The sequence below is a fragment of the Pararge aegeria genome, chromosome 13 (genome assembly GCF_905163445.1).
Source record: "Pararge aegeria chromosome 13, ilParAegt1.1, whole genome shotgun sequence".
NCBI lineage: Eukaryota > Metazoa > Arthropoda > Insecta > Lepidoptera > Nymphalidae > Pararge > Pararge aegeria.
Window position 1 is genome coordinate 15,474,222 of NC_053192.1, and position 22,966 is coordinate 15,497,187.

The 22,966-nt window shown below is 36.4% G+C and overlaps 1 protein-coding gene across 2 annotated transcripts; it reads right to left on the reverse strand.

The window, feature by feature from the left end:
- Window positions 1-1,001: 1,001 nt before the first annotated feature.
- Window positions 1,002-22,966, reverse strand: LOC120628715 (glycoprotein-N-acetylgalactosamine 3-beta-galactosyltransferase 1). 2 transcript variants are annotated; one of them, XM_039897293.1, is made up of 8 exons: window positions 22,803-22,966; window positions 15,004-15,134; window positions 9,458-9,690; window positions 6,612-6,750; window positions 5,467-5,563; window positions 4,495-4,621; window positions 2,703-2,857; window positions 1,002-1,489 (listed from the first exon to the last, which is right to left on the reverse strand). In XM_039897293.1, the coding sequence occupies exons 1-8, from the start codon at window positions 22,806-22,808 to the stop codon at window positions 1,337-1,339; spliced, it is 1,041 nt and encodes a 346-aa protein (XP_039753227.1). In that variant the 5' UTR covers window positions 22,809-22,966; the 3' UTR covers window positions 1,002-1,336. The 2 variants fall into 2 exon arrangements, with proteins under 2 accessions (XP_039753227.1, XP_039753226.1); XM_039897292.1 differs by lacking the exon at window positions 22,803-22,966 and having other exon boundaries at window positions 15,004-15,164.

A 22,966-nucleotide genomic window follows, 5' to 3' on the forward strand; every position in this document is an offset into this window, starting at 1 on the left:
GCTCTGAGACTAGTAGGCCATCGTAGTTATCACCATCTCCTTAAAATTATGTAAACATATGTATGCACGTTTCATAAGTGCCTAACACAGTCGAACATGAGTAAAAAAAAAATTGAATTTGAATTGTATGTAGTGCACGCCGTAGGGCCGCAGGTGGGAGATGAGATACTATGTAGAATTATCGTTTATAGAGACGATATAATGGGTACACATAACTCTCTCGTGGCACGCATTCTAGCGCTGGTTTATAGGCTTAACTAGGGTGCCTCGTGTGTGATTTTATACCAAAGTTAACTTATATTGGTTAAAATACTAAAAAAATGGTATTGCCACTTTTTTTTGTTGTGAAATAAGATATTCCAGATACGTACAACGGACGGTCCCAGACCAACCAAGTGCGGAAAAGGCCCAGGAACAGAAGAAGATATTCCATGAGTATGATAATTTGTATCCATCTAATATCATGTGTAATTAAATAAATATACTACAACAATACCAACAGCGCCATCTAGTCCCAAAGTAAGCGTAGCTTGTGTTATGGGTACTAAGATAACTGATTAGTAAATTTATGAATAATATGCCTACATAAATACTTATAACATATAGATAAACACCCAGACACTGAAAAACATTCATGTTCATCACACAAACATTGTCCAGTTGTAGGAATCGTACCCACGGCCCGACTCAGAAAGCAGGGTCGCTGCCCACTGCGCCAATCGGCCGTCAATATTGGTTAATATACTAGGCAATAGTATTGCCATTATTTATTTATATTATTTTATGAAATAAGACATTCCATGAGTATACTTGATAATTTGCATCCATACAATATCAGGTGTAATTAAATAAATATAAAACGACAATACAAACAGCGCCTAGTCCCAAAGTAAGCTTAGCTTGTGTTATGGGTAACAAGATGACTGATGAATATTTTTATGAACAATATTCATAAATACTTATAATATACAGATAAACACCCAGACACTGAAAAAACATTGTCATCGTTCCTACTATGTCAATATATACTTATTTTATTGTCGTTTTATAGGTAAGGTATTATCGATCTAGCTGTCGCTCTTTCGATACAAATGACACTACAATTTCACGCGACCGAATAAGTAAACGTAGGTGGGAAAATCTCACACATGGCACTCCAAAATATAGAATCGTAAACAATATTTAAGGTAGGTCTGTCCTGCCCTAAAGGACAGAGGTAGCTATAAAGCATTTCCACTACGACAAAAAAAAAAAAACTATGGGTAGGTAGTGCTTTTGTGCACGTATGAAGTGCACGCTATTTGGTGAATGACTAGGTCGTGTTTGCGGGTGCGAGTCAGCCGGCGGTGGCGTTGGCGGCGGGCAGGCGGTCTACGCCGTAGCGCACGCCGTAGGGCCGCAGGTGGTAGATGAGGTAGTCCAGCACGTACATCTGTTCTGGCTCAACGTAGTGGAACGACACCGCGTGGTCTGAGCAGCAATCGAGACCCTGAGAGGAAAACACCCCGTGGTTAGCGTGCCGCGTAGTGACGGCAATACAGTTGCCACCAACCCCCCTTTTCCCGTAGGCGTCGTACGAGGCGACTAAGTAACTAAAATGGAGGAAATCTGAATCGGTCCGAGCCGGTCTGTGTGAACGGACACTTAGGGAATATATCGTAAAACGGGTAGCAGCGTCCTCTATGCTACTGTGAAGTGTCCGTTCACACAGACCGGCTCGGACCGATAGTGCAGTAGATTTTTTGTGTGTACGTTTGTGTGTCTGCAGCATCTCATATGGAACGCATTTGTTTTTTTGAAGTTATACTTCTTTTGGCGCGTTAGGGAAAAATTATGAGAGTAAATTTTCCGTCACACCGTCACAAACAGTGTACACTTGCAAGTGTCAAAGTCTGCGGGCTTCTTCCGGTGATTTAATTGATTCGATTGTACTAAAATGTTAAATTTTAATGTTGAGTGAAACTTAGATGTCCGATAATAAGTCTATTAGTATTCCAAATTTAATTATATTTTTTATTAATTATGTAGATTTTTTATTCTGTGATATTTAAATAAACTTAATTTAACTAGATGATGGTGCGTTACAATAAAACTTTAAATTTATTAAATTAAATACCTTTTTTCTCTTGTTAGTGTCGTTTTTTCTACAAACGTAGAATAAGGCGAAAGATAACATTTTTAAAAAGATATTTAATAAATAAATAAATAAACTACCACAGTACACACAATATACTTGTGTTATGGGAACTAAGATGACTGATGAATATTTTTATGAATAATATACATAAATACTTAGAATATACATATAAACACCCAGACACTGAAAAATATTTACGCTCATCACACAAACATTTACCAGTAAGGGAATCGAACCCACGGCCTTGGACTCAGAGAGCCGCTGCAAATTTCATCAATCGGCTGTCAAAGAAGTATAACTTCTAACGCGTGTAAACAAAACAAAAAAAAGACGTGTGTGTATGACACACGTCTTTTTTTTGTTTGACAGGTGACTTAGTCAGGAGTTTTCTTAGCTACGTTTGATGAAAATCGGCGGATTCAATATTTTTTCACAACTACCTCAATACGAGTGAAAAATGAAAAGGTTTGACTAGTAGAACAATATACACTATATTGAAAAAGATCAATTTTATGTCGGGGTTTTTTTTTATTTATAATCATTTCAAATCGCAGTCGATAGTTACCTCGTCAGTGGGATAGTAAATGTACTTCCAGTACCAGAAGCCGCCATCTTTGTTGGGGAACAAGTGGTCCTTTGGCACGAAGGGGAAGAACCGACCGCGATGCAGCGAGTCCCGGGAGTCCATAGCTTTCACACCAATGTGCTGCAGGCATATACCTGGTAACACAATCGTTTTTTTTTAAATTCCTGATCACTACAGGACACTTTTGAGAGAAGCTTCTAGAATGAGAAGGGTTTAGGTTTAGTCCACCGCGCTGGCCAAGTGCGAAATTTTTAATAATTCTAGAGGACTCTCAGGTCTTCTAACGATTTTTCCTTCACTGTTAAACCAAGATATATTGAATATCGAGCATGTCCTCTAAATATTTCCCTTTTCCGTTGAGAAAAATGATATTTAATATCTGAACATAGAACTCATTAAATGTAAACGGAACCTACCGTATTTTATAGAACGAATTAAATTTTATGAATTCTCGAACTTCATGCGCTCCGACGCAGCTAACTTCCGCGACGACATTAAAATTGAATCGATATATCGAAAATAAGGCGTTAAAGCTGATTATATTCGGGTAATTATCGAGCATTTCACCAAGATGTTCCCCATTTCCGTCGTAGCAAGTGATATTTAATATCTGAACATGCATATACCATCATCACACCTTAACCCCTTCTTATTGTGGGTCTACACGCTGCGGATTGGTGGACTCCACACACCTTTGAGAACAGATTATTTAGAACTCTCAGGCATGCAGGTTTCCTCGCGATTTTTTACGTCACAGTTGAAGCAAGTGATATTTTAATTACTAAATACATATACAGTGTAAACTCTTTATAACGAAACTCAAGGGACTGAGAATTTTTTTTCGTTATAGAGAGTTATCGTTACATGGAGTGAACAAAAAAACATGGATGGACTTAGTTCAAAACGCTTTCCAACGTCACTTTTCTTTTGCACATATCACACAAACTTTTTCGTCAACACTAATCGCTTTCCGTTTACTGGCCCTGTTAACAGTTTCAAAGTAGGTTTACGGTACCCAGTATGCTTGGTCGAAGACCACTTCCGAGAAAACAATGCAGCGTACTGCCCGTGTTCAAGGCAAATAAGGATAACAAAAGCTAGACCGACCTCGGATGTTTCGGAGCTTAAAAGTCGTTTGTTACCTGATAACATAAGATAAACAATAAATATTTACTGTCTACAAATATGAACACATTTCTTCGTTATAGAGAATGGCGTATCGCTGTAAAGAATGTTTCAATATGTGGGTTTTAACGCGAACCAACCAAGTTGGGCTCACTTCAACGTTACAGGGAGTTTATTGTTATAAAGGATAACGTTATAAAGTGTTTACACTGTATATACATATCTCATGAAATATAAAAAGAATCGTTCCGACGCGCAGAATTCAATATTCGGTATCATCCAAACAGCGGCACCGTACAGTTATTTCCGCGACGACGCGCGACGTTCAAATTGTATCAAAGTATAGCTATGTATGTTGGGGGTATCTCTACGTGATCAAAGAACTGAACAGATCCGTAGAAGAACCAGAGTTACCTACATAGCTCAGCGAGTCGCAAAGCTTGAGTGGCAATGGGCGGGGCACATAGATCGGAGAACTGATGGACGTTGGTGTTCCAAGGTGCTGGAATGGCGACAGGTAAACGAAGCGTTGGTCGGCCCATAACGAGGTGGACAGACTACATCAAACGAGTCGCTGGGAGAACAAAAGACTTATGTCCAGCAGTGGACTTCAATCGGTTGAAGTGTCAAAAAGAAGGGTAATTACCCATTTCAGCGTCCTCGGCACCGTGGTCGCTCGCCTTGCACAGATGCGGCGAGGGCAGTCCCTTATTGACGAACCTGTCTAGGGCCTCGCGACTCAGCACGTAGCCCGCTCCGCCGCTCATGTAACCCTATAGAAAGATATCGCTCAAGAACACGGTACGAGTCTTTTGCCCGATTTCACTAAACCTAGGAATCTCCTTAATCGGATGTCCAGTGGTGGTGATTCCTAGAGAAAAAACCCTACCGTTTCACGAACCTATGTGATGTTTTACCCGGCTAAGTTTGTTGTGGGCTCTTCTTAGACCAGGGCGCGTTTGGAACCCTCGTAGCTTTAGATTTAAGTTGGCGAACGAAGTTATCACCATCCCCTTACAATTATGTAAACATATATGTATGAACGCTTCATAAGTGCCTGTGACAGGCCTACATGAATAAAGAAATTTTGAATTTGAATTTGATGCCTAACGACGTTAGGAGTTGTTTAAAGTTACGACACCGATTCGGCGGTTCGTAAAGTTTGGGGGACTCGTAAACTGACAGTTTTTTTTTATAATCAAAAGCTAATTCAAAACATTCAAGTGTTTACTTATGACAACCCTATTGAAGATAAAATACCGATACGTGCATAGTACCTGCGCTACGCGACGTGTACCTAATGAAGTGAAAGGAGTCACTTGATGTTACTTTTGTGTGTGACTTTAGGGCTGTACATGATTTCTTTCAATAAAAACTATGGCAGTGGTTTATTCAAAAACTATTAGGTATTCGGTTTCACAGATAAGTCTCAGAGACAGTACATAATGTACCTTTAAAGCATGTTAAGTATTATTTCGGATACACGTTTCATAACTTGTAGTGAAATAAACACAAAAAAAGTTATGTGGCAAAAAAAAATTATTCGTGTAAGAAGTGCTCGTAGAGTGCCCGAAGATAAGTTTTTTGTAGTATAATTTGAAATTTAAAGTGAACTAACCTGCGAAGTGAACGGCTTGAACCGACACCCGAAATATATCGGCTCTTTGCTGTCATGCTCCGACAGCATGTACCTGAGATTCTCAACGACCACGTACCTGAAAAATAAAGAAAAATCGTCTCAGTTAGTGACAATTGGCCTGATAAGAAGTTCTGGAGTCACTCAGCGTGCGATGGAGAGAGCTGTACTAAGAGTATCTCTACGTGTTCAAATCAGCCATGAGGAGATCCGCAGAAGAGTGAGAATTACCGACAAAGCTCAACGAGTCGCTAAGCTCTTGGGGGCCGGCGGGAAAATAGCTCGGAGAATCGATGGACGTTGGGGTCCTAAAGTACTGGAATGGCAACCCCGCAGTGGTAAACGTAGCGTTGGAACCCAACAAGGTGGACAGACGACATCAAGCTAGTCGCTCGGAGTTGCTGAAAACAAGCGACCCAGGCTCGTGGATTTTGAAACTCCCAAAACCAAAGAATTTGAATAGATATTAATGATGATTTGGAGATATTGAGTTCACTTAGTTCGAGACTAGCCATTTCCCGCGGTTTCTCCCACTAATAATGTCATAATGTCCCTCTGAAGCTTCTGAAAGCCAAAGTTGTATAAAACTGTCAGTAAAAACAATTGCCTGCGGCCTGTCGTTGCTAACCGTGATGGTATGTTTTCTTCATTAATGAATTTCCAAATTTCTATTTATATTCTTTTCTTAGATTTAAGAGAAACTATTTATAAATATATTTTTATTGTAACGCTGTTGAATACGAATTAATAAATAAACTTTCGCAATTACATCCTTTTTATTCCACAACAAGTTAGCGCTTGACTGCAATCTGACCAATGGTAGGTGATGATGCAGTCTATGACGGTAGCGGGCTAACCTGTTAGGGAATATGGCAGTTTACCCATACCTCTAATCGGTTTCTACGCGACATCATACCGGAACGCTAAATCGCCTAACGGCACGTCTTTTTCGGTAGATTGGTAACTAGCCAACGCCGTAGCTGGGAGGCTTCGGCGTTGGCTCCGCCAGACCAGATCAGAGAAAATTTGGAAATAAAAATTTCCCAAATCTCCAACTCCAACTTAAAAACAGAGCGCTCACAGTGCGCCAGGGAGATCGACAAAAATGTACGATGCTGAATACTCACGTGTCGTCGTCGGCCTTCAAGAACCAATCGGCGTCTCTCCGGTGATGCTCGTACACGTATCGGAACGCCGCCTTCGTCTTCGCCCACAGGTAATCCCTGCCCTCCGACACCGGCAGTTTGACAGCTGGCAACGAACTATCTAGAAATTCACGACATTATCACTAAAATATCATCATCATCATCAACAGTCCACTGGTGGACTAAAGGCCTCTCCCATGGTGATCATGGACAAATCATCCGATTTGCTGAGTAGATGGTAATGAAATGAATGAAATGAAATGAATGAAATGAGATGAATGAAATGAAACGAATGAAATGGAATGAATGAAATGAATGAAAAGAATGAAATGAAATGAAATGAATGAAATTAAATTAAATACACTTTACTGTACTCCAAATTAAAAAAACAAGCATAAAAAAACTCAATTAAAATGAAGGAGAAAAGGTACAAAAGGTATCGCTTAAAATCGATCTCTACCAGGCAACCTACCAAATCAAATTATGAAGAAGGGTTAGGGTGTACACAAAGTAATACCTAAATAATAAACATAAATTACAAAAATAAATAAATAATAATAATAAATTAAATAAAATATACTTTATATACGTACACATATTATATAAAAAATATAATAGAATATTTATATACAATCTAAAATAATATATATAATCTTATATATATATCTTTAAACGAGCAATTCTTGTATATATAATTATATATATATAATTGGAATCTCGGACTCGGCACCAACGATTTTCATGAAATCTAGTATATACGAAGTTACACGAGTCAGCTAGTATAATATAATATATACCTATATGTCATTAAGAAGTCAGAAAATAAAAGAATTAAAAAGGGGGAAAAAGTCTAATAAAATAAAAAGGATAGTAATAGCACAGAAGACGTAACTGCCCGCCCTCCGTTATATTTCTCTTAGTCGTCTTGTACGATACCAGCGCGAAGAAGAGGTGTGATGACAACTGTATTCTGATCTGCCGTCACCACACGGCACCCCATTAAAATATAAAAAAGCAAAATATTTATCTTTATATTAATCTCTTCTTACATTGGACTGGTTGTCCCAGGAAGAATCGAGAGGTCGGCCATGAGATGGGCCGACCAAATAAAGGCTGTGGCTGTCCCGTTCAGACAATTGACGGATACTATGATCTAGGAAACCGGCATATACAACACTTACCACGACACACAGTGGCGACGGATAGTCAAACGTGCCACAACACTAAAGTGACGACCTCGACCTCTGACCAGAGCGAACCGACTGAGTGTCCGTTCACACAGACCGGCTCGGACCGGAGAGCAGATTTTTATAGCGATTAAAATAGAGTGTTGGTATAAGATAAGGTTTATTTTTACATATCACCTCTTTTGTCATTGAGAATGCCGGAGAGCAAACCTTACGCGGTTAGTGTGAAAATATAAAAGGAGCCGACCGGCTACGTATGATTTCTGATGCCGCGCGCTTCCGTCCGGCTCCGAGTGCGTCCGCTTAAACAGTGCTATTCCAGCCGGACTATGTGAAACAAAGCTTGGTCGCTCCGGCCAGTTCCAACCGTACGCGCGCCGGAGGTCTGAGTGAAAAGAAGAGCACCGTCCGATTCTGTCCGAGTCGGTCTGTGTAAACACTTAGAAGAAGAAAAATATTGGACTAGCTATTGCCCCCGCATTACGTCAGTCAATTTCTACATTTCTATTTATAAAGTTTTCTATACTTCCGCAATTTCATTTTTACTCCACTACAAGTTAGCCCTTGACTGCAATGTACCATGTGGTAATTGATGATGCAGTCTGAGATAGAAGCGGGCTAACCTGTTAGGGAGTATAGTAGTTATATTAAAGCCATACTCCTAATCGTCTTGCACCTGAAACTGCCTTTTGAACCATGTAATAATATCAATTATACACATGACTGTGTGTAGGTCATGTGTATAATAGAAATTATAGCGCATTCGCAAACACAGTTGCTTTACTAGTTTAGTTTTAGACTAACGAGGCGAATACTAGACTAAAGAGGCAGTTAGTGGACTGAGGAAGCAGTTACTGGACTAGCGTTGAGGTTACTAGACTAACGAGGCGTTAACTGGTCTAAAGAGGCAGAGTCTTGATTAACGAGGTAGAAAAGGGGCTAACGAGGTAGTTACTAGACTGACAAGGCAGTTACTAGGCTAACGATGCAGTTACTCGACTAACGAGGTAGTTATTGTATTAACGAAGCGGTTACTAGACTAACGATGCAGTTACTCGACTAACGAGGCAGTTACTGGACTAACATGGTAGTTTCTTTAAAAACAGCCAGTAATTAGACCATCAAGGCCGTCACTAGACCCACAAGGCAGTTACTAAGGTCCATTACCTTAGTAACTGCCTTGTGTAGCAGTTAATTCAGAGGGCCTATAGTATGTGTTTCTTGTGATTTTCTATAAGAAACTGTTAAGAATTTGTTGGTGTGCAATTGTGTATCAATATATATATTTAATAACAGTTTATTATTTTAACTGTTCAACTCAAATTTTATTGTTGAGTGAAACTTGGTTGTCCGATAATGAGGTAACTAGATAATGCGTTATAATAAAACTTTCATTGTATTAAATGCCTTTTTTCAATTGTTATTGTCGTTTTTTCTACAAAAGTAGAATACGGCGAAAGATAAATTGTTTAATAAGGTTTTTTCTTTTTACGCCCGAGAAGGATAACTTCTAACGCGTGTACATAAGTACACACACGTTTTTTTTTGTTTTTTTTCCTGCACGCCTTAAAGTCAGTAAGCTTCCGATCGCTGAATGAGAAGGACGTGTCACCTGAATAAGTGAAAACAATATCAACCTACCCTCGACCGTGCTCATGAACAGCAGTTTGTTACAGCGCTTCCCCCACGTGGCTTTGACGTGCTGTGCTTTCTTCCTGTGGTTATTGGGCTGCGTCATAACCCAGCACAGCACTCTAACTCTTTTGGCAAGCTCGTCCGCGACCGATCTGTCCTCATCTTTATGCGCTGGTTCTTCGCTACCATGATCTTGAACGCTTATTATCGGATGCCTTTCGAGATCCCTTGCAGATTCTCTGAAAGGTTAATCGTTATTTTATATTTTATGTTTCATATATGTATTTTTTACTGATCCCATTTTATTTAATATATGCCTACTCACATCCAGCATTCAATGCAACATAAATTAAACTGAAATGAGCAAATGGCAGTTTAAAAAAAAACCACGCAAAATACCACTGAATTCTTAGCCATGCAACTTTGAGAAATTCATTCAAAATAATCATAAATTTACAGCATTTCCAAAATTGGATATGATTCATTGAGTTTCCGTAGAATGTAACCTAGGTATACTTTGAGTGAAAATCACATTCACCACTTCTGTTCAGAGTTGATAAGAATAATATTTCCGCCAACACATTTAAACAAGGAGGCGTGTCGTAAATTAAGTATTATTTAGACTTATACAGTCAGTAATCTGTAGGAGATTACGGACTGTATAAGTCTAATATCATTTCAAATGACGCAACCCCACGGAGAAAAGTTTTTTTAAGATGTCTTAAAAATGAACACCTTATGACATTCTTTAACTCAATGGCCATTAGTGACACCATTTAAGCAGTTAGTTTCCTTGCATAATATTACTTAATAGATAAACTAACAGATATACATTCTTATGTTTTCTGATGATTTCAATAGGAAACGGATAAATACAATTCGAGGCAACGATCAAATGGACATAAGCTTTTGCAGGATCGCAATCGTGAAGTAATTTTCGAGTATCGAAACAATGTAACTACAAAGCAAAAATGACCTAATTTTACTAGTGTAGTTAAAAATTATTACAGAGTTTTATTTTATTTTAAAATAGTACTTGTTGTAGCAGTGCGGCCAAATTTGAGCATAATTTGGCATAAATTCCATTGTACCATTACGTTACAGAGTATCATCGTCGAAAGTCGAAACTGATCGCTTCGTAAGCTGAAGCATCTTAATACAACAATAAGACAAATCTATTAGAATATTAATGAGCTAAAGAGTTCCTATATTTCAAGTGCTAATCTCAGCAAGTACTAATACGATTACGAAAATCGTTTTTCGCTTAGCCAACAATGCAAACAATTATAAGCATATTTTACAAAAATCGCATGCAACAAGGTTGAGAGATTTATTATTTGATTTTTGCATAATACGGTAAGTGTTTTTGTTTTTTTCTTTAACTTTGGTTATCTCAAATAACTTTAAATACCTCACGTAGTAAGAAAGTTACTACTATTTGCTTACATTACATATATTTACTTACATTCTTTCGTATAACATAAAAAAACTAACATTTTATAAAATACATTTAAATTTGTAACATACAATCAAAAATTCAAAGGGGATATGTTTGCGGACACTTACCTATCGTTTACGCGGATCTGTACATATCAGGTTTTTGATGTAACACATTTTAGATTAAATCTAAAGTATTTCATGTGTCAAGATTCCTTTATTTTAATTATCTACATGTAGTTTACATTAACTTAGCTAGAAAGATTATTATCGTTAATAGTTTAATTCAATTTCTGATCAAATCATTTGATAAATTATATTATAAATCGATACATTAATATATAATTCTGAAACCTGGGCGTAGACAATATGAAAGTCATAATGCGATGCGATGCGATTTAAGCGATGCAATAGTTGTAAAATGTAGATATACTATTTTTCGTAGGCTTTTTCAATAATTGAAAAAACGTAAATTTTATTAAGACTTGATAGTGAAAATAAAACTGCAATCAAAATAAAAAGTTCTTAACTAACCTTTATCTTTTAATTGAAAAAATAACAAGCATAAAATGTTTTTTTACAAAGTTGGCTAGCCCTAAAATTGTTTTTATAAATACATGTTTTTTTTTGATGATGCACGGTTTCAAACTTAAATTTTTTTAAGTGAATGATTGCCAATTGGCGTCACACAAAAAGAGTCCCTTCCACTCAGCTAAAACTCAAAAATTTATAGTCTTTCTACAGCGGTGACACGGCATGTCCCACTTTGAAAAATTGTGGTGAGATAATCAAGCTCAGCCACCTAGTAGTTTTATATTTATTAATTGTTTGTTAAAATTTATTATTTACTATGGTTTTATTACTTTCATAGTGAGGATTTTTTACCATTTGGCGCAGGCGCCGGACGCCGCGACTTAAAAGTGCGCCGCAGGTTTAAGAAGGTTGGGTACCCCCTCCTCTTTAGACCGAGATCCCCGTCACTTGTTTGGTGTTTTGGATCGGTTGATAGAAATCTGGGAAGTGTACGAGGATTCCCCATCTACTAAAGCCACAAGAAATGAAATGAATGAAATTTATTTATTTGCCCACAAAATCGCTTACAATTATAATACAAAAATATATCCTAATAAAAGCATGTGGACAAATAGGGTTCCACCTCAGCACGAAGCCGCAGCGAGCTGCAGCGCTGGTTTTCAGGGGGACCCTGTGTGCTCACAGACGTGTTTGCGACTACATCATCCATGCCACAGTCTATACAAAATAAAAATAAAATTAAAAATAAAACATGGTGCGGAATATAAAATTTACAGATCTAAACCAAGAAGCCTACCACAGGCAGTGTCCATGGAAACGCTAGATACTTCGTCTGTACATACGCCAGAAACAAATTACAGCCCTGCTACTATAGTGTTTTTCACACACAAACACATACGGAAAAAAACGGAAAAAAACTGATTCAAAGAAAAGCCTCATTAATGTCGATTTAAGAACTATAAATTTTTTGTTGCTGTAGCAAGAGGGACATGCCATGGTGGTTTGAGTATTCCCCTCATTGGGTTAGTTGTAAAAAATATGAAATTCGCCATTTTGTGGCGGCGGCCATCTTGAACCGATTTTCATCAAACATACCTAAGAACACTCCCGACTAATTCACCTTTGAAACGAAAAAACCAAATCATAATGGCATCCGTTCCGGAAATACAAAGCCTCAGACACACAAACACACGCACACACGCACGTGCGCATACACTTACACACGCACCCACGTCCTACGCACACGCACAGACAGACCAGCAGGGCTAGCACGGCAAGAGATAAAAATTATACTTATCTCCTGACAGGGGATATAATTAACGTTTCCATCTGCTAAATCACAGGAATAGGAGAAGTTTACACCGGTTTTTACTTTCTATCATTTATTCTTTTTCATATATATTTTTTTAAATTTTTAACAATGCTTAAAAATAAAATAAAAAACACTATTAAAAATTTATAAAAAAAAAAAACATCCACCCTCCGCTTTCGGGGCTTTTGAATGCCCAAGCAACCGGCGGTCAGGGCTCCAGAGTAAGTAAACTCTCACAATACGCGCCGTTTCAAGGACTACTGCCTTCTGTATCCGACCCTTGATCCAACAACCACTACTACTACTTACTAATTATTATTACACATATATTATTTGGGCCACTTGTGCGCCAGTGCTCTGAGAGTTGATAAAGCTGTGATAGAAGATAAATTTATATCCTTTTCCCCGGGGATATAATTGTCTCCTACCCATGCTAGCAGAGTAGAGAGACACACACAGCGTCCTCTGCGCTTTTACTACTATCTATTGCAATCACTAACCCGTCTGTCCAGTGTGCTTATTATAGCCACACCCTCCTCTTGGGAGACTTTTAGTCCAGGAGTATACTGTTATAGGCTATTGAGCAACGTAAACACTAAACATTTATAATATAAGTTCATGAAATTTTATGAACTTATATAATACTAGCTGTTTCCCGCGCCTTCGTCTGCGTTTGATTTTGTTTTTTTGATAGCATTAAATTTAGTTGTATATCTAAAAATTTTAAAGTATTCAGTATCGCTAAGCCTTAAATGAGGGGTTTGCTGCTGTCCGCTGAGGAGTTCTATCCTCTATCTCCAACTACAGTTTAGGCAAAATTAAACACATATTAAAACCTCTATAGTACAAAAAATATTATTTATATAATAATATTTATTATATAAATAATATTACTACTAACACTTCCAAGAATATGTGTACAAAGTTTCATGAGGATCGGTTAAGTACTTTTTGCGTGAAAGCGTAACAAACAAACTTACATTGACATTTATAATATTAGTAGGGACTAGAGGTCCCTCGCGACTTTGTTCGCGTGTTTTTCCTTTAAGGGTGACTCCCTTAAAGGAAAAACATATGCTGTCTCAGCGTTTTTTTTGGAAATTTTAAAGGGGAACCACTTTTTCATGCGTGATTTTATCGAAACTTTTTACGCACTGTACGTAGCGTCAGCTTTCAAACGGAAAAAAAACACCGATTTTGAAACATTCTTCATTGGTGCTAAGCTCCTATTTATTAATAATTATGATGATTAAAACTCTATAGACTTCTTCGATAGATGGGCTATCCAACACAGAAATAATTCTTCAAATCGAGACTCGTAACTGAATAAATCAGCCGTCTAATTGCAGTATAGATAAATAAGCTAGATACCGACAGCAGCGCCATCTGTCGGGCTGATTTGTGAATCTAAACCTTCCAGGGTCCATCCATCCACTCAAACGCACAAAAATCATTCAAATCGGTCTAGCCTTTTAGGAGGGGTTCAGAGACACATACACACGTACAGTAGAATTATATATATATATAAAGAAAACACATACCAATAAATAGCTATTCTTTCATTTATTTATGGGATATAAAGCATTATTTATAAACGTGTCAATTTACTTTAGTTCAGAAATTTGTGTACCTACATTAGAATTCGCACCAATGAATGTAATTAAAGCTTTATCTATATCTACTTATCTTTATAATTTAAGGTGTCGCTTATGTATAGTATATTTTTTCTCACTTGCCTTATTATGTAAAGCATATTTTAATTACTATTAGTGTAAATTACGTTTAAAAAATAGAATAAATACAAATATATTGAATTAATAAAAAAAAATTAAAGAGATATTCTTTATGAATACATATAGGTAAGTTTTTAGTATTACTTGTTATTTTCAAAACAATCTTGACACTAAATAATAATTGAAAAGTTGTTAACATAATAAGAAATGAAAGAAAAATGGAGTTTACCAAGAAAATCGTCGTGGAAAGTTGGCCAACGCCAATCGCTGTCATAATGATATTTACACGTAGAAGCAAGCAAGCGAACAAGCGAGCAAGCGAGCGACTTACATCTATTTCCTACATTTAATGCCTCTTTAAATTATTGATTCATTAAATAAACATTAAAGAAACATTGAATTTAGCAAAAAGATGTACGCCGGTCACTGTCTTAATCTAAACATGCCTTAACGTTAATAAGCAAAAGTTATACACTACAACAGAGAAAAACACAAAAAGCACAATAAAGGCGTGCATACATCATGCAAGTAGTTACCTGTCGGCTGGCCAGGCTACTTCGCGAGCGAATCCGGCCGAAGTTAATAGTATGTACGCAAAACTAAAACCGGCGGATATTCCGATCACCAGGGTTAACACAAAGCGGCGTCCCATCACCCTGCCCTCCGCCTGCACATTGGTGGACATGGTTTTTTTTTACCACAAAAAGTTTTTTTTTACGTAAAAATACACATATTTTTATCGTCCAGAATAATTCGAACCAAGTCCAAAAGTCGTCCAAAAAACGTAAATGTGTTCACGCAATGTTATATAATAACCAAAAAAGATACAATTGTAAAAAGAGGTTTACATAAAACGTTCACATTATTTTAACTTCCATCCAAAAACTGCCTATTGTAACAAAGTTGTTTTATCACCTTTTCTTTTACCGAAACAAGTAATCTAATCTAAAATTTAAATCCGCACAAGTACTGTATTTTTTTATTCCCGACGGGTTCCTAGTTCAACATTTTTTAATACTTTTTTTTTTAATTACTGTACATAGGTAATGTGCTCCCGCGACGTGATGTTAAAACCGTATGAACTACGTAGCGTCGATAAGTATTGCATTATAATTATATGTTTAGGTTTTTTTTTTTCCACTTCAGCATATCTATCTCAGATTAATAAAAAATAATAGCCGGAGTAGGCAGCGACCGTTTTCTGAGTCCAAGAACGTGGGTTTGATTTCCACAACGGAAAAACGTGTGTCTGGGCGATTATCTGTATTTTATAACTATTTATATATATTATTCATAAAAATATTCATTAGTCATCTTAGTAACCAGGTTCTTAGATATTTTCAAATGACAATGTGAGATGATGTTAACAAAAAAAACAGGCTTCTTCTTAGACCTGGGCGCGTTTATAACCCCGTAGCTTTAGTTTTAAGTTTACGAATGTAGTTATCGCCATTACTACTCACTACTATGTACATATTCAAAATAATCAAATAAATGAATAAATTTTTAAATAAATGAATTTTGAATTTTTTGAATATTTTGTAATTAACGCACCCAAAGTGCCATCTATGTTCCTATTTGAATTAAGAAATATTTGACTTTGACTTTGGCATCTCTAGGGTCTGAGCTTTTCTGGTACTAAGGATTTGATAGAAAGACTCGATACTATTTATTGGCCCGACCGGACCCGGCAATCGAACCCACGACCTCGTTATCTGTAGTCGAACATTCTAATCACTAGACCAACGAAGTAGTTATCTGGAATAATAGTTTTATTGTGAGGCGGTTAATTCTTGCCTACAATATAAAATATGTTTTACTACGATCAAACTGTGATGAGACGAGCGGATGCGCGCACAATTGACGTTATGAGAGTTTTATCTTTTGTTGAATAATTATTCTGTAAACTATTATTACTGCGCGACACATATTTAAATAACCATTTAAAATAGGCGACGATGGCTCAAATACTGACAATAAATCCGTTACGAAGGTCCTTTGTGATCTGTCAATTTTGCATTAAGAGCGTGACATGAACCGATTCGATCGCAGTGGAGCTGTTTGCAATTTTTTTTTTCATTTTTGATGAACGAGTAGGTAAATCAGAATCGATTAAATTATATGTTTTTATTTAAGGATTCTTACTTACCTACAGGTGGTGTAAACATCAGCGAACGTAATGAATGAATATACCTTTAATTGCACAACACAAAAAGTATATAAAAAGAAAAGTATAACAAAACAACGTATACAGTTTGGCGGCCTTATCGCTTCATAGCGATTTCTTCCAGGCAACCAATGGCGAAGAAAACAGTTAGGAAAATAGTTAGGTGGTGCATATATACATATACCCATAAAAAATATTTCATTACATAAATAAATATATATAACAATACTTGTAACTTAATACAAATAAATAAATAACTACCGATATAAATATTATGAATGAAAATATTATTTTATTAAAAATAATATAATAAATACAATATGAAACAAAATAAATAATTATCCTCAAACATAAATACTAAAAATCAAAAAAGAGAAAAATGGAGCGAACCCTGAACTATCACGGGTCATCAGTTGATGGAGAACAAAAGTGATCTCTCACAAGTTTTTTAAAGATTTGGATAGATTTTGGCCTCTTATATAAACTATTCTTAAAGGGCACTGAACACATTACGAGTACGTGTACAAATACGTGTAATTTAAAAGACCTTGCTATTAGATCGGTCTGAGAAAGTATGTTTGTTTGTTTGCCCTTATTTCACGAAAAGGAACGATTCCCAAAGGATTTATAGAACGTCGCAACGTCTTGATAGTTTACTTGACAAGTACGAAGAGCGTGCAGCACCGGTCTGCACCGCGACAAAACATAGATCTTTCACACTACTTATTTATGAAATAGAGCAATGGTTCAATTACTATCAATTCAGATGCGTTAGCAATTCGAAATCAGGTCTCATTTATAGCGATGAACATCATCGACAAACAAAACCTAATTTCGGATCGAAAGGTCAAAACTTGACTTTGTTCACGTGGAAATTTTATGCGTCTGTCTACAATGCAACGTGTCAATGAGAACTGAAATATTATTCACGTGCTTCATCATCATCATCATCACATCAACCGATAGACGTCCACTGCTGGACATAGGTTTTTTGTAGGGAGTTCCAAGTTCCACGGTTCTGAGCCGCTTGGATCCAGCGGCTACCTGCGACGCGCTTAATGTCGTCTGTCCACCTCGTTGGAGGCCGACCAACGCTGCGCTTACCAGTTTGGGGCTGCCATTCCAGCACCTTGGGACCCGAACGTCCATCCTTTCTCCGAACTATGTGCCCGGCCCATTGCCACTTCAGCTTCACGACTCGTTGAGCTATGTCAGTAACTCTGGTTCTTCTACGAATCTCCACATTTCTGATTTGATCGCGTAGAGATACTCCGAGCATAGCTCTCTCCATCGCCCGCTGAGTGACTCTGAGCCTTCTTATGAGGCCCATAGTTAACGACCATTTTTCAGAGCCATAGGTCATCACTGGCAACACGCACTGTTCGAAGACTTTTGTCTTCAGGCACTGAGGTATTTTTGACGAAAAGATGTCACGAAGTTTCCCGAACGCTGCCCATCCGAGTTGGATTCGGCGGTTCACCTCCTTCTCGAAATTGGACCTACCTAACTGGATCGTGTGTCCTAGGTATACGTATTCGTCAACAATTTTGAGTGCAGTGTTCTCAACGATTACTGGTTGAAGCGGAACATGACGTGCTTCAGAGGTACATTATTAACTGTCTCTAAGACTTATCTGTGAAACAATAAATACTTATGTATAATTAAGACCCTATAAAACATTATGCTACGATAAATTTTTCATCACAATTGCTCGTTACGCGAAACTTATTACATCGATATTAGCTTTATTTATGATGACCCGATTAACTTTAGTTCGTAACCCAGACTGTGAGTTTTATTTATGAAGATGGCACACTTTTAATTTATTTGGGTAATACAGATTGTTGTTTAACTAACAAAGAGGTTTTATCAGGCTAAAAAATTTAAGCCATTTCCTCAAATGAACAAATATTTCCTATTCCTATTCCTTCTCAATTATGATAAATGAACATTAAATTTTAACAAAATATTCACAATTCAAGACTAGTTATGTTTAAACATGTTTTAATTACGGAAATATTCCCTTTATTATTTTTTTAATATAAGCTGCATGCAACAAACGATGCTGGCTGTATATCGGTCTACCTTGGCGTGGAAAAAAAAAACCGCGCGCCATTTTCCACAATTAATATTTTCGCTTTTTGTTCTATTGTTAATAATTTAAACTGTCCAGTTTGAATTGGAAAGTAGAGGAACAGTAAATTTTTTTCCGCCGGGAAGCGATAAGGCCGCCTTTTGTATACTTCTTCTGTCTATGTTTTTTTTTATTCTTCTTCTGTATTTTTATTTATTTGTGTGCAAATAAAGAGTATAAATAAATAAATAATAATAATTGAAGTAGACCATCGCGAGTGAATAACCCGTTCGACCAAAATCTCGAGAGCGATTTACGAAAACATTCATACAGTGGAAAAACAGTAAAAAAGTCAGTTATTTTCTGAGTACGTATTTAAAAGTTTGTCCTATTTTTTTTCTCGCAAGTGTGATGAAAATCGTCGTATGAAAGTCACTGTAAAATGCAATTCACTGTAAAATGTAACATTAATTTATTCATAATCTACTATTATTATACTTACTTCTACTCTAGTAGAGTTTTATTCTACCAGCACGCACAAGATTTCTTCTAATTGCAACTGATATAGACAGTGCAAGTGATTATAAATTTTAACGCTTTTGATTAGGTATAGTCTAAGTCTAACAATGAATAATATAATTGACTACTAATACAAGTCTGACTGTGTCATCGTACCACCCAAACATTACGTTTTTAGTATTCATAATCGAAGCTCTACAGCCCTGGGTGGGCATTGGCTTCGTCAAGAAAATTTCTCCATTTGAGGCGGTAAGAGGCTGATTCTTTCGAGCTCCGTTTTTAATATTAGTAGTATTTTTTTATAGAGCTCGACCAGGGAAGTAGCACCGCGCATTCCTATTTCTGCCGCCTCTTGGTTGCCGATGTAATCACGCGCTGCAGAACGTGTTCCACGCACGCCCTGCTCTGTTTATAAAAATATTCTTCACAACTAGTCAATAAATACACGAGGGTAAGTTTTAATATTAGAGTATGAGATTGCCGATATGTATTGAAAAAGCGAAAATCGTTTCTTTCTATCATATTTATATAAAGATAATATTTACCGCCATTATCCATACTTTGCTGCCATCTAAACTGAAGTTGATTTATGCCTTTACGAAAGAACTAACGGTTAACGGGAGCCTACTGCGATCACAAACCGTCTGCCCAGTGGTAATAACGGGCAAGCCCTCCCGTGGGCTTAAGTCTATCGGTGGGCTGTTGTGGCATTAAATTTAGTTGTAGTTTTAAAAAAATTTAAAGTATTCGTAGTATCGCTAAGCCTTAAATGAGAGGTTTGCTGTTGTCCGCTGAGGAGTTCTCTATCTCGTCTCGTCTATCTCGTCCTCTATCTCTAACCACATTCAGATCCACACAAAGTTTGGGAAAAATTAATCTATCACTATAATAAATCTCTATATTACAAAAATAATTATTTAAATCGGTTATAATTTGTCGGAGTTATGATGTAAAATCGTCAAACACTTTCATCCCCTCTCCCAAAGGAACCGAGCTTAATGTCGGGATAAAAAGTATCCTATATTACTTCTAACACATCCAAGAATATGTGTACAAAGTTTCATGAGGAAAGTAGTTTTTGCGTGGAAGCGTAACAAACAAACTTACATTGACATTTATAATATTAGTAGGGAGTAAGGATAGGGATATCTATATTATATTTGACGAGCATTGCGAGAACACACTTACGTTAAAATTTCGCTTTATTTATTTTGAAGGACGTTGGGTAGATTTCCAGTACCGCCACCTCACAGAAATGTTATTTAAACACAATTAACAAAGTACGAATGAGCTGTTCGTTATTTTAATTAAGCTGATCGCATATATTTTTGCCCGTACGCGACGCTACGTCGGAGTCGGGGTCGGAAATTTCGTTTTAAAGTATGGAAAGTTGTTATCAAATAATATTTTGCATTATATTCCTTAGAGTTATTATTATACATGATTAAATCAGCCATGAGGAAATCTTTAGAGAAACTACTCTACTGATCCGCATATTATAAAGACAGAAGCCATCATACGAGTTGCAGAAAGCACTGAATTCAAGCGGCAATAAAGAGTTAATCGGTTGGATGATGATGTTCGTTTTTTAATAAGTTCATCACGGTCGGCTTGAGCGGAGCGCCGCGCACGTGGCTTTCATCTATGCGATCAGCATTAAGAAAGTAGAATTTTTTAGTATTTACAAACAATTTGTTAACTGTTTAGATCCAGTGAAAGCAGTTTGTTTGTGTGTTTACATTATTAGTTTGTGTTCATTTATGTGCATGGACTGTTTAATATTACTATTGAGGTTATATTTGAAGGAGTGCCTTATTTAGCTGCTATTGCATAAAAACAGGAGAACCAGTAGTAATAAGTGTTTAAACAAATCCGCATAGTGGTAAGAATTGTTGAATAACATTAAACAAACTATTGCCTTTTGATCAGTAAGTTTTACACTTTTCCATTTTTTAATGGTGTTGGAAATAGATAATTAAAATATGTATATATAGTATAACCATAGCCTTTATTGTTACAGACGTGATGTTAAGAAAAATTTGGACTGGTACAAACACCCTGAACCAATTATCCTGCAGCTCTCAGACTATGTGTCAGTGTTTAGTAAGCTGCTTTATAGTTACTCCTTATTCCCTTTCCCTGCAAACAACCTTGTCAATGTATATACATACACTACTAGGTTGTTGCAAAGAGCTAACCCTTGTCTGCAGCAAAGATTTTATTAAAGTACTTTTACTATAGATGATGATAGTAAAGTATGTTTTAAAGTAAAAATAGTTTTCAATTAATAATTAACATGTGCATACTTAACTGAAATAGGAAGAGAAAATCATTAACTTAATGCACATAAAGTTACTCAGAAATGGCTACGAAAATGTATCATTCTTTTCAAAAACATATAATATATCATATTTAAAAAATTTCAGTTTAAAAAATCTTTAAATTTGATTTCTATGTGAAGTGAAATTATATTTAACGTACACACAAACATACAAAATAGTTAATTAGTACTTTCTGCCTTTTCTAACTAACTGCCTTTTTTATAGGCAATAAAAATCTTTACATTGCTTGTGTTATTGATTGGTTTTGTGAAAATAACTAAGCTGGAAAAACTATTTTCTACAATGACGTACATTGTAGTGTACCTATCTTGGAAAGAATTGAATTTACATCTCTTAGACTCACATGCCTTTGTTTGTTGGGTTTGTTTTTTGGGCATTTTTTGTACATTTAGACCAATAGCCTTAGTACTAGATTTGTTCAATGGAAAGGTGGTTTTCAAATTTTAATATTTAAATACACTGTTTTGGGTAAAATGAACCTATTTTCACTTGCTCTGGAGTTGCAAATCCTGTTCTTTGGTTTTTTGATTTACAACAAAAATCATACAATATGAAGTGATAAAATGTTAAGTGTGTTTTTGTGAAGCTAGATACACCAGGGATGGCACCCAATCACCTAAACAAAACACAGACACCCAGGTTTGCCAAAGCTACTGGTCATCCAAATGTGTTCAGCTCCAGAGACTAGTGTTGATGTTTTATACGCAGCACCAGAGCTTTCGCGATTCAGATTCCCCTATAAAACTTTTCTAATTTTGAGGATAATATGAGAATAATTGTACATAGCCTTGTAATGGGAGTACAATCAGGAGGACAAAGACATCCTCCTAATTTATTCATTAAAGATATTTTTCTTTTATTTTTTCCTTTCTCCCTGTAGTCTTCTCCGCAGTTCAAAATATAAACAAGGGTATGTCTTTGATACTTTACCCCATAAGCACTTGTTATTGTATATATAGTAATAAACCTACCTCATAAGAGTATTTGAGGCAAGGTCAGAGTTAAAAAATTATATTATTGTATTAGAGAATATTTTTGTAAACAATATCACAGGCTAAAATCAAAACAACTCGATTAACATTCATATTAATTATGTGACCGCTTTAATTATACCGAGTGAACTATTATCAGAAGGAAATAGATACGGAATGTCCGATAATACAACTGGATCACGCATATAATATTATTTTAATAGCGAAAACCAAATCCAAAGATAAAACAATATCTACTCACCGTCATTCTCAAGTCAAAGACTTTCTTCTGTGTTGTAAATACTAGATATTCCAGTCCGAGTTTTCATTTTATATAACTTATAATATATTTCGCGAGTATTGTATTTAAATCCTAAATTATAATAATTTTAAAGCTCCTAGCCATGATGCTTGAGGCTTGTTGGA

Coding starts and splice junctions, on each gene's coding strand:
- LOC120628715 (XM_039897292.1), bottom strand. CDS start 15,152: ATGTCCACCAATGTGCAGGCGGAGGGCAGGGTGATGGGACGCCGCTTT. Junction 5,564..6,611: donor TTGAAGGCCGACGACGACAC/GTGAGTATTCAG, acceptor TTTATTTTTCAG/GTACGTGGTCGTTGAGAATC. Junction 2,858..4,494: donor TGCCGAGGACGCTGAAATGG/GTAATTACCCTT, acceptor TTGTGTTACCAG/GTATATGCCTGCAGCACATT.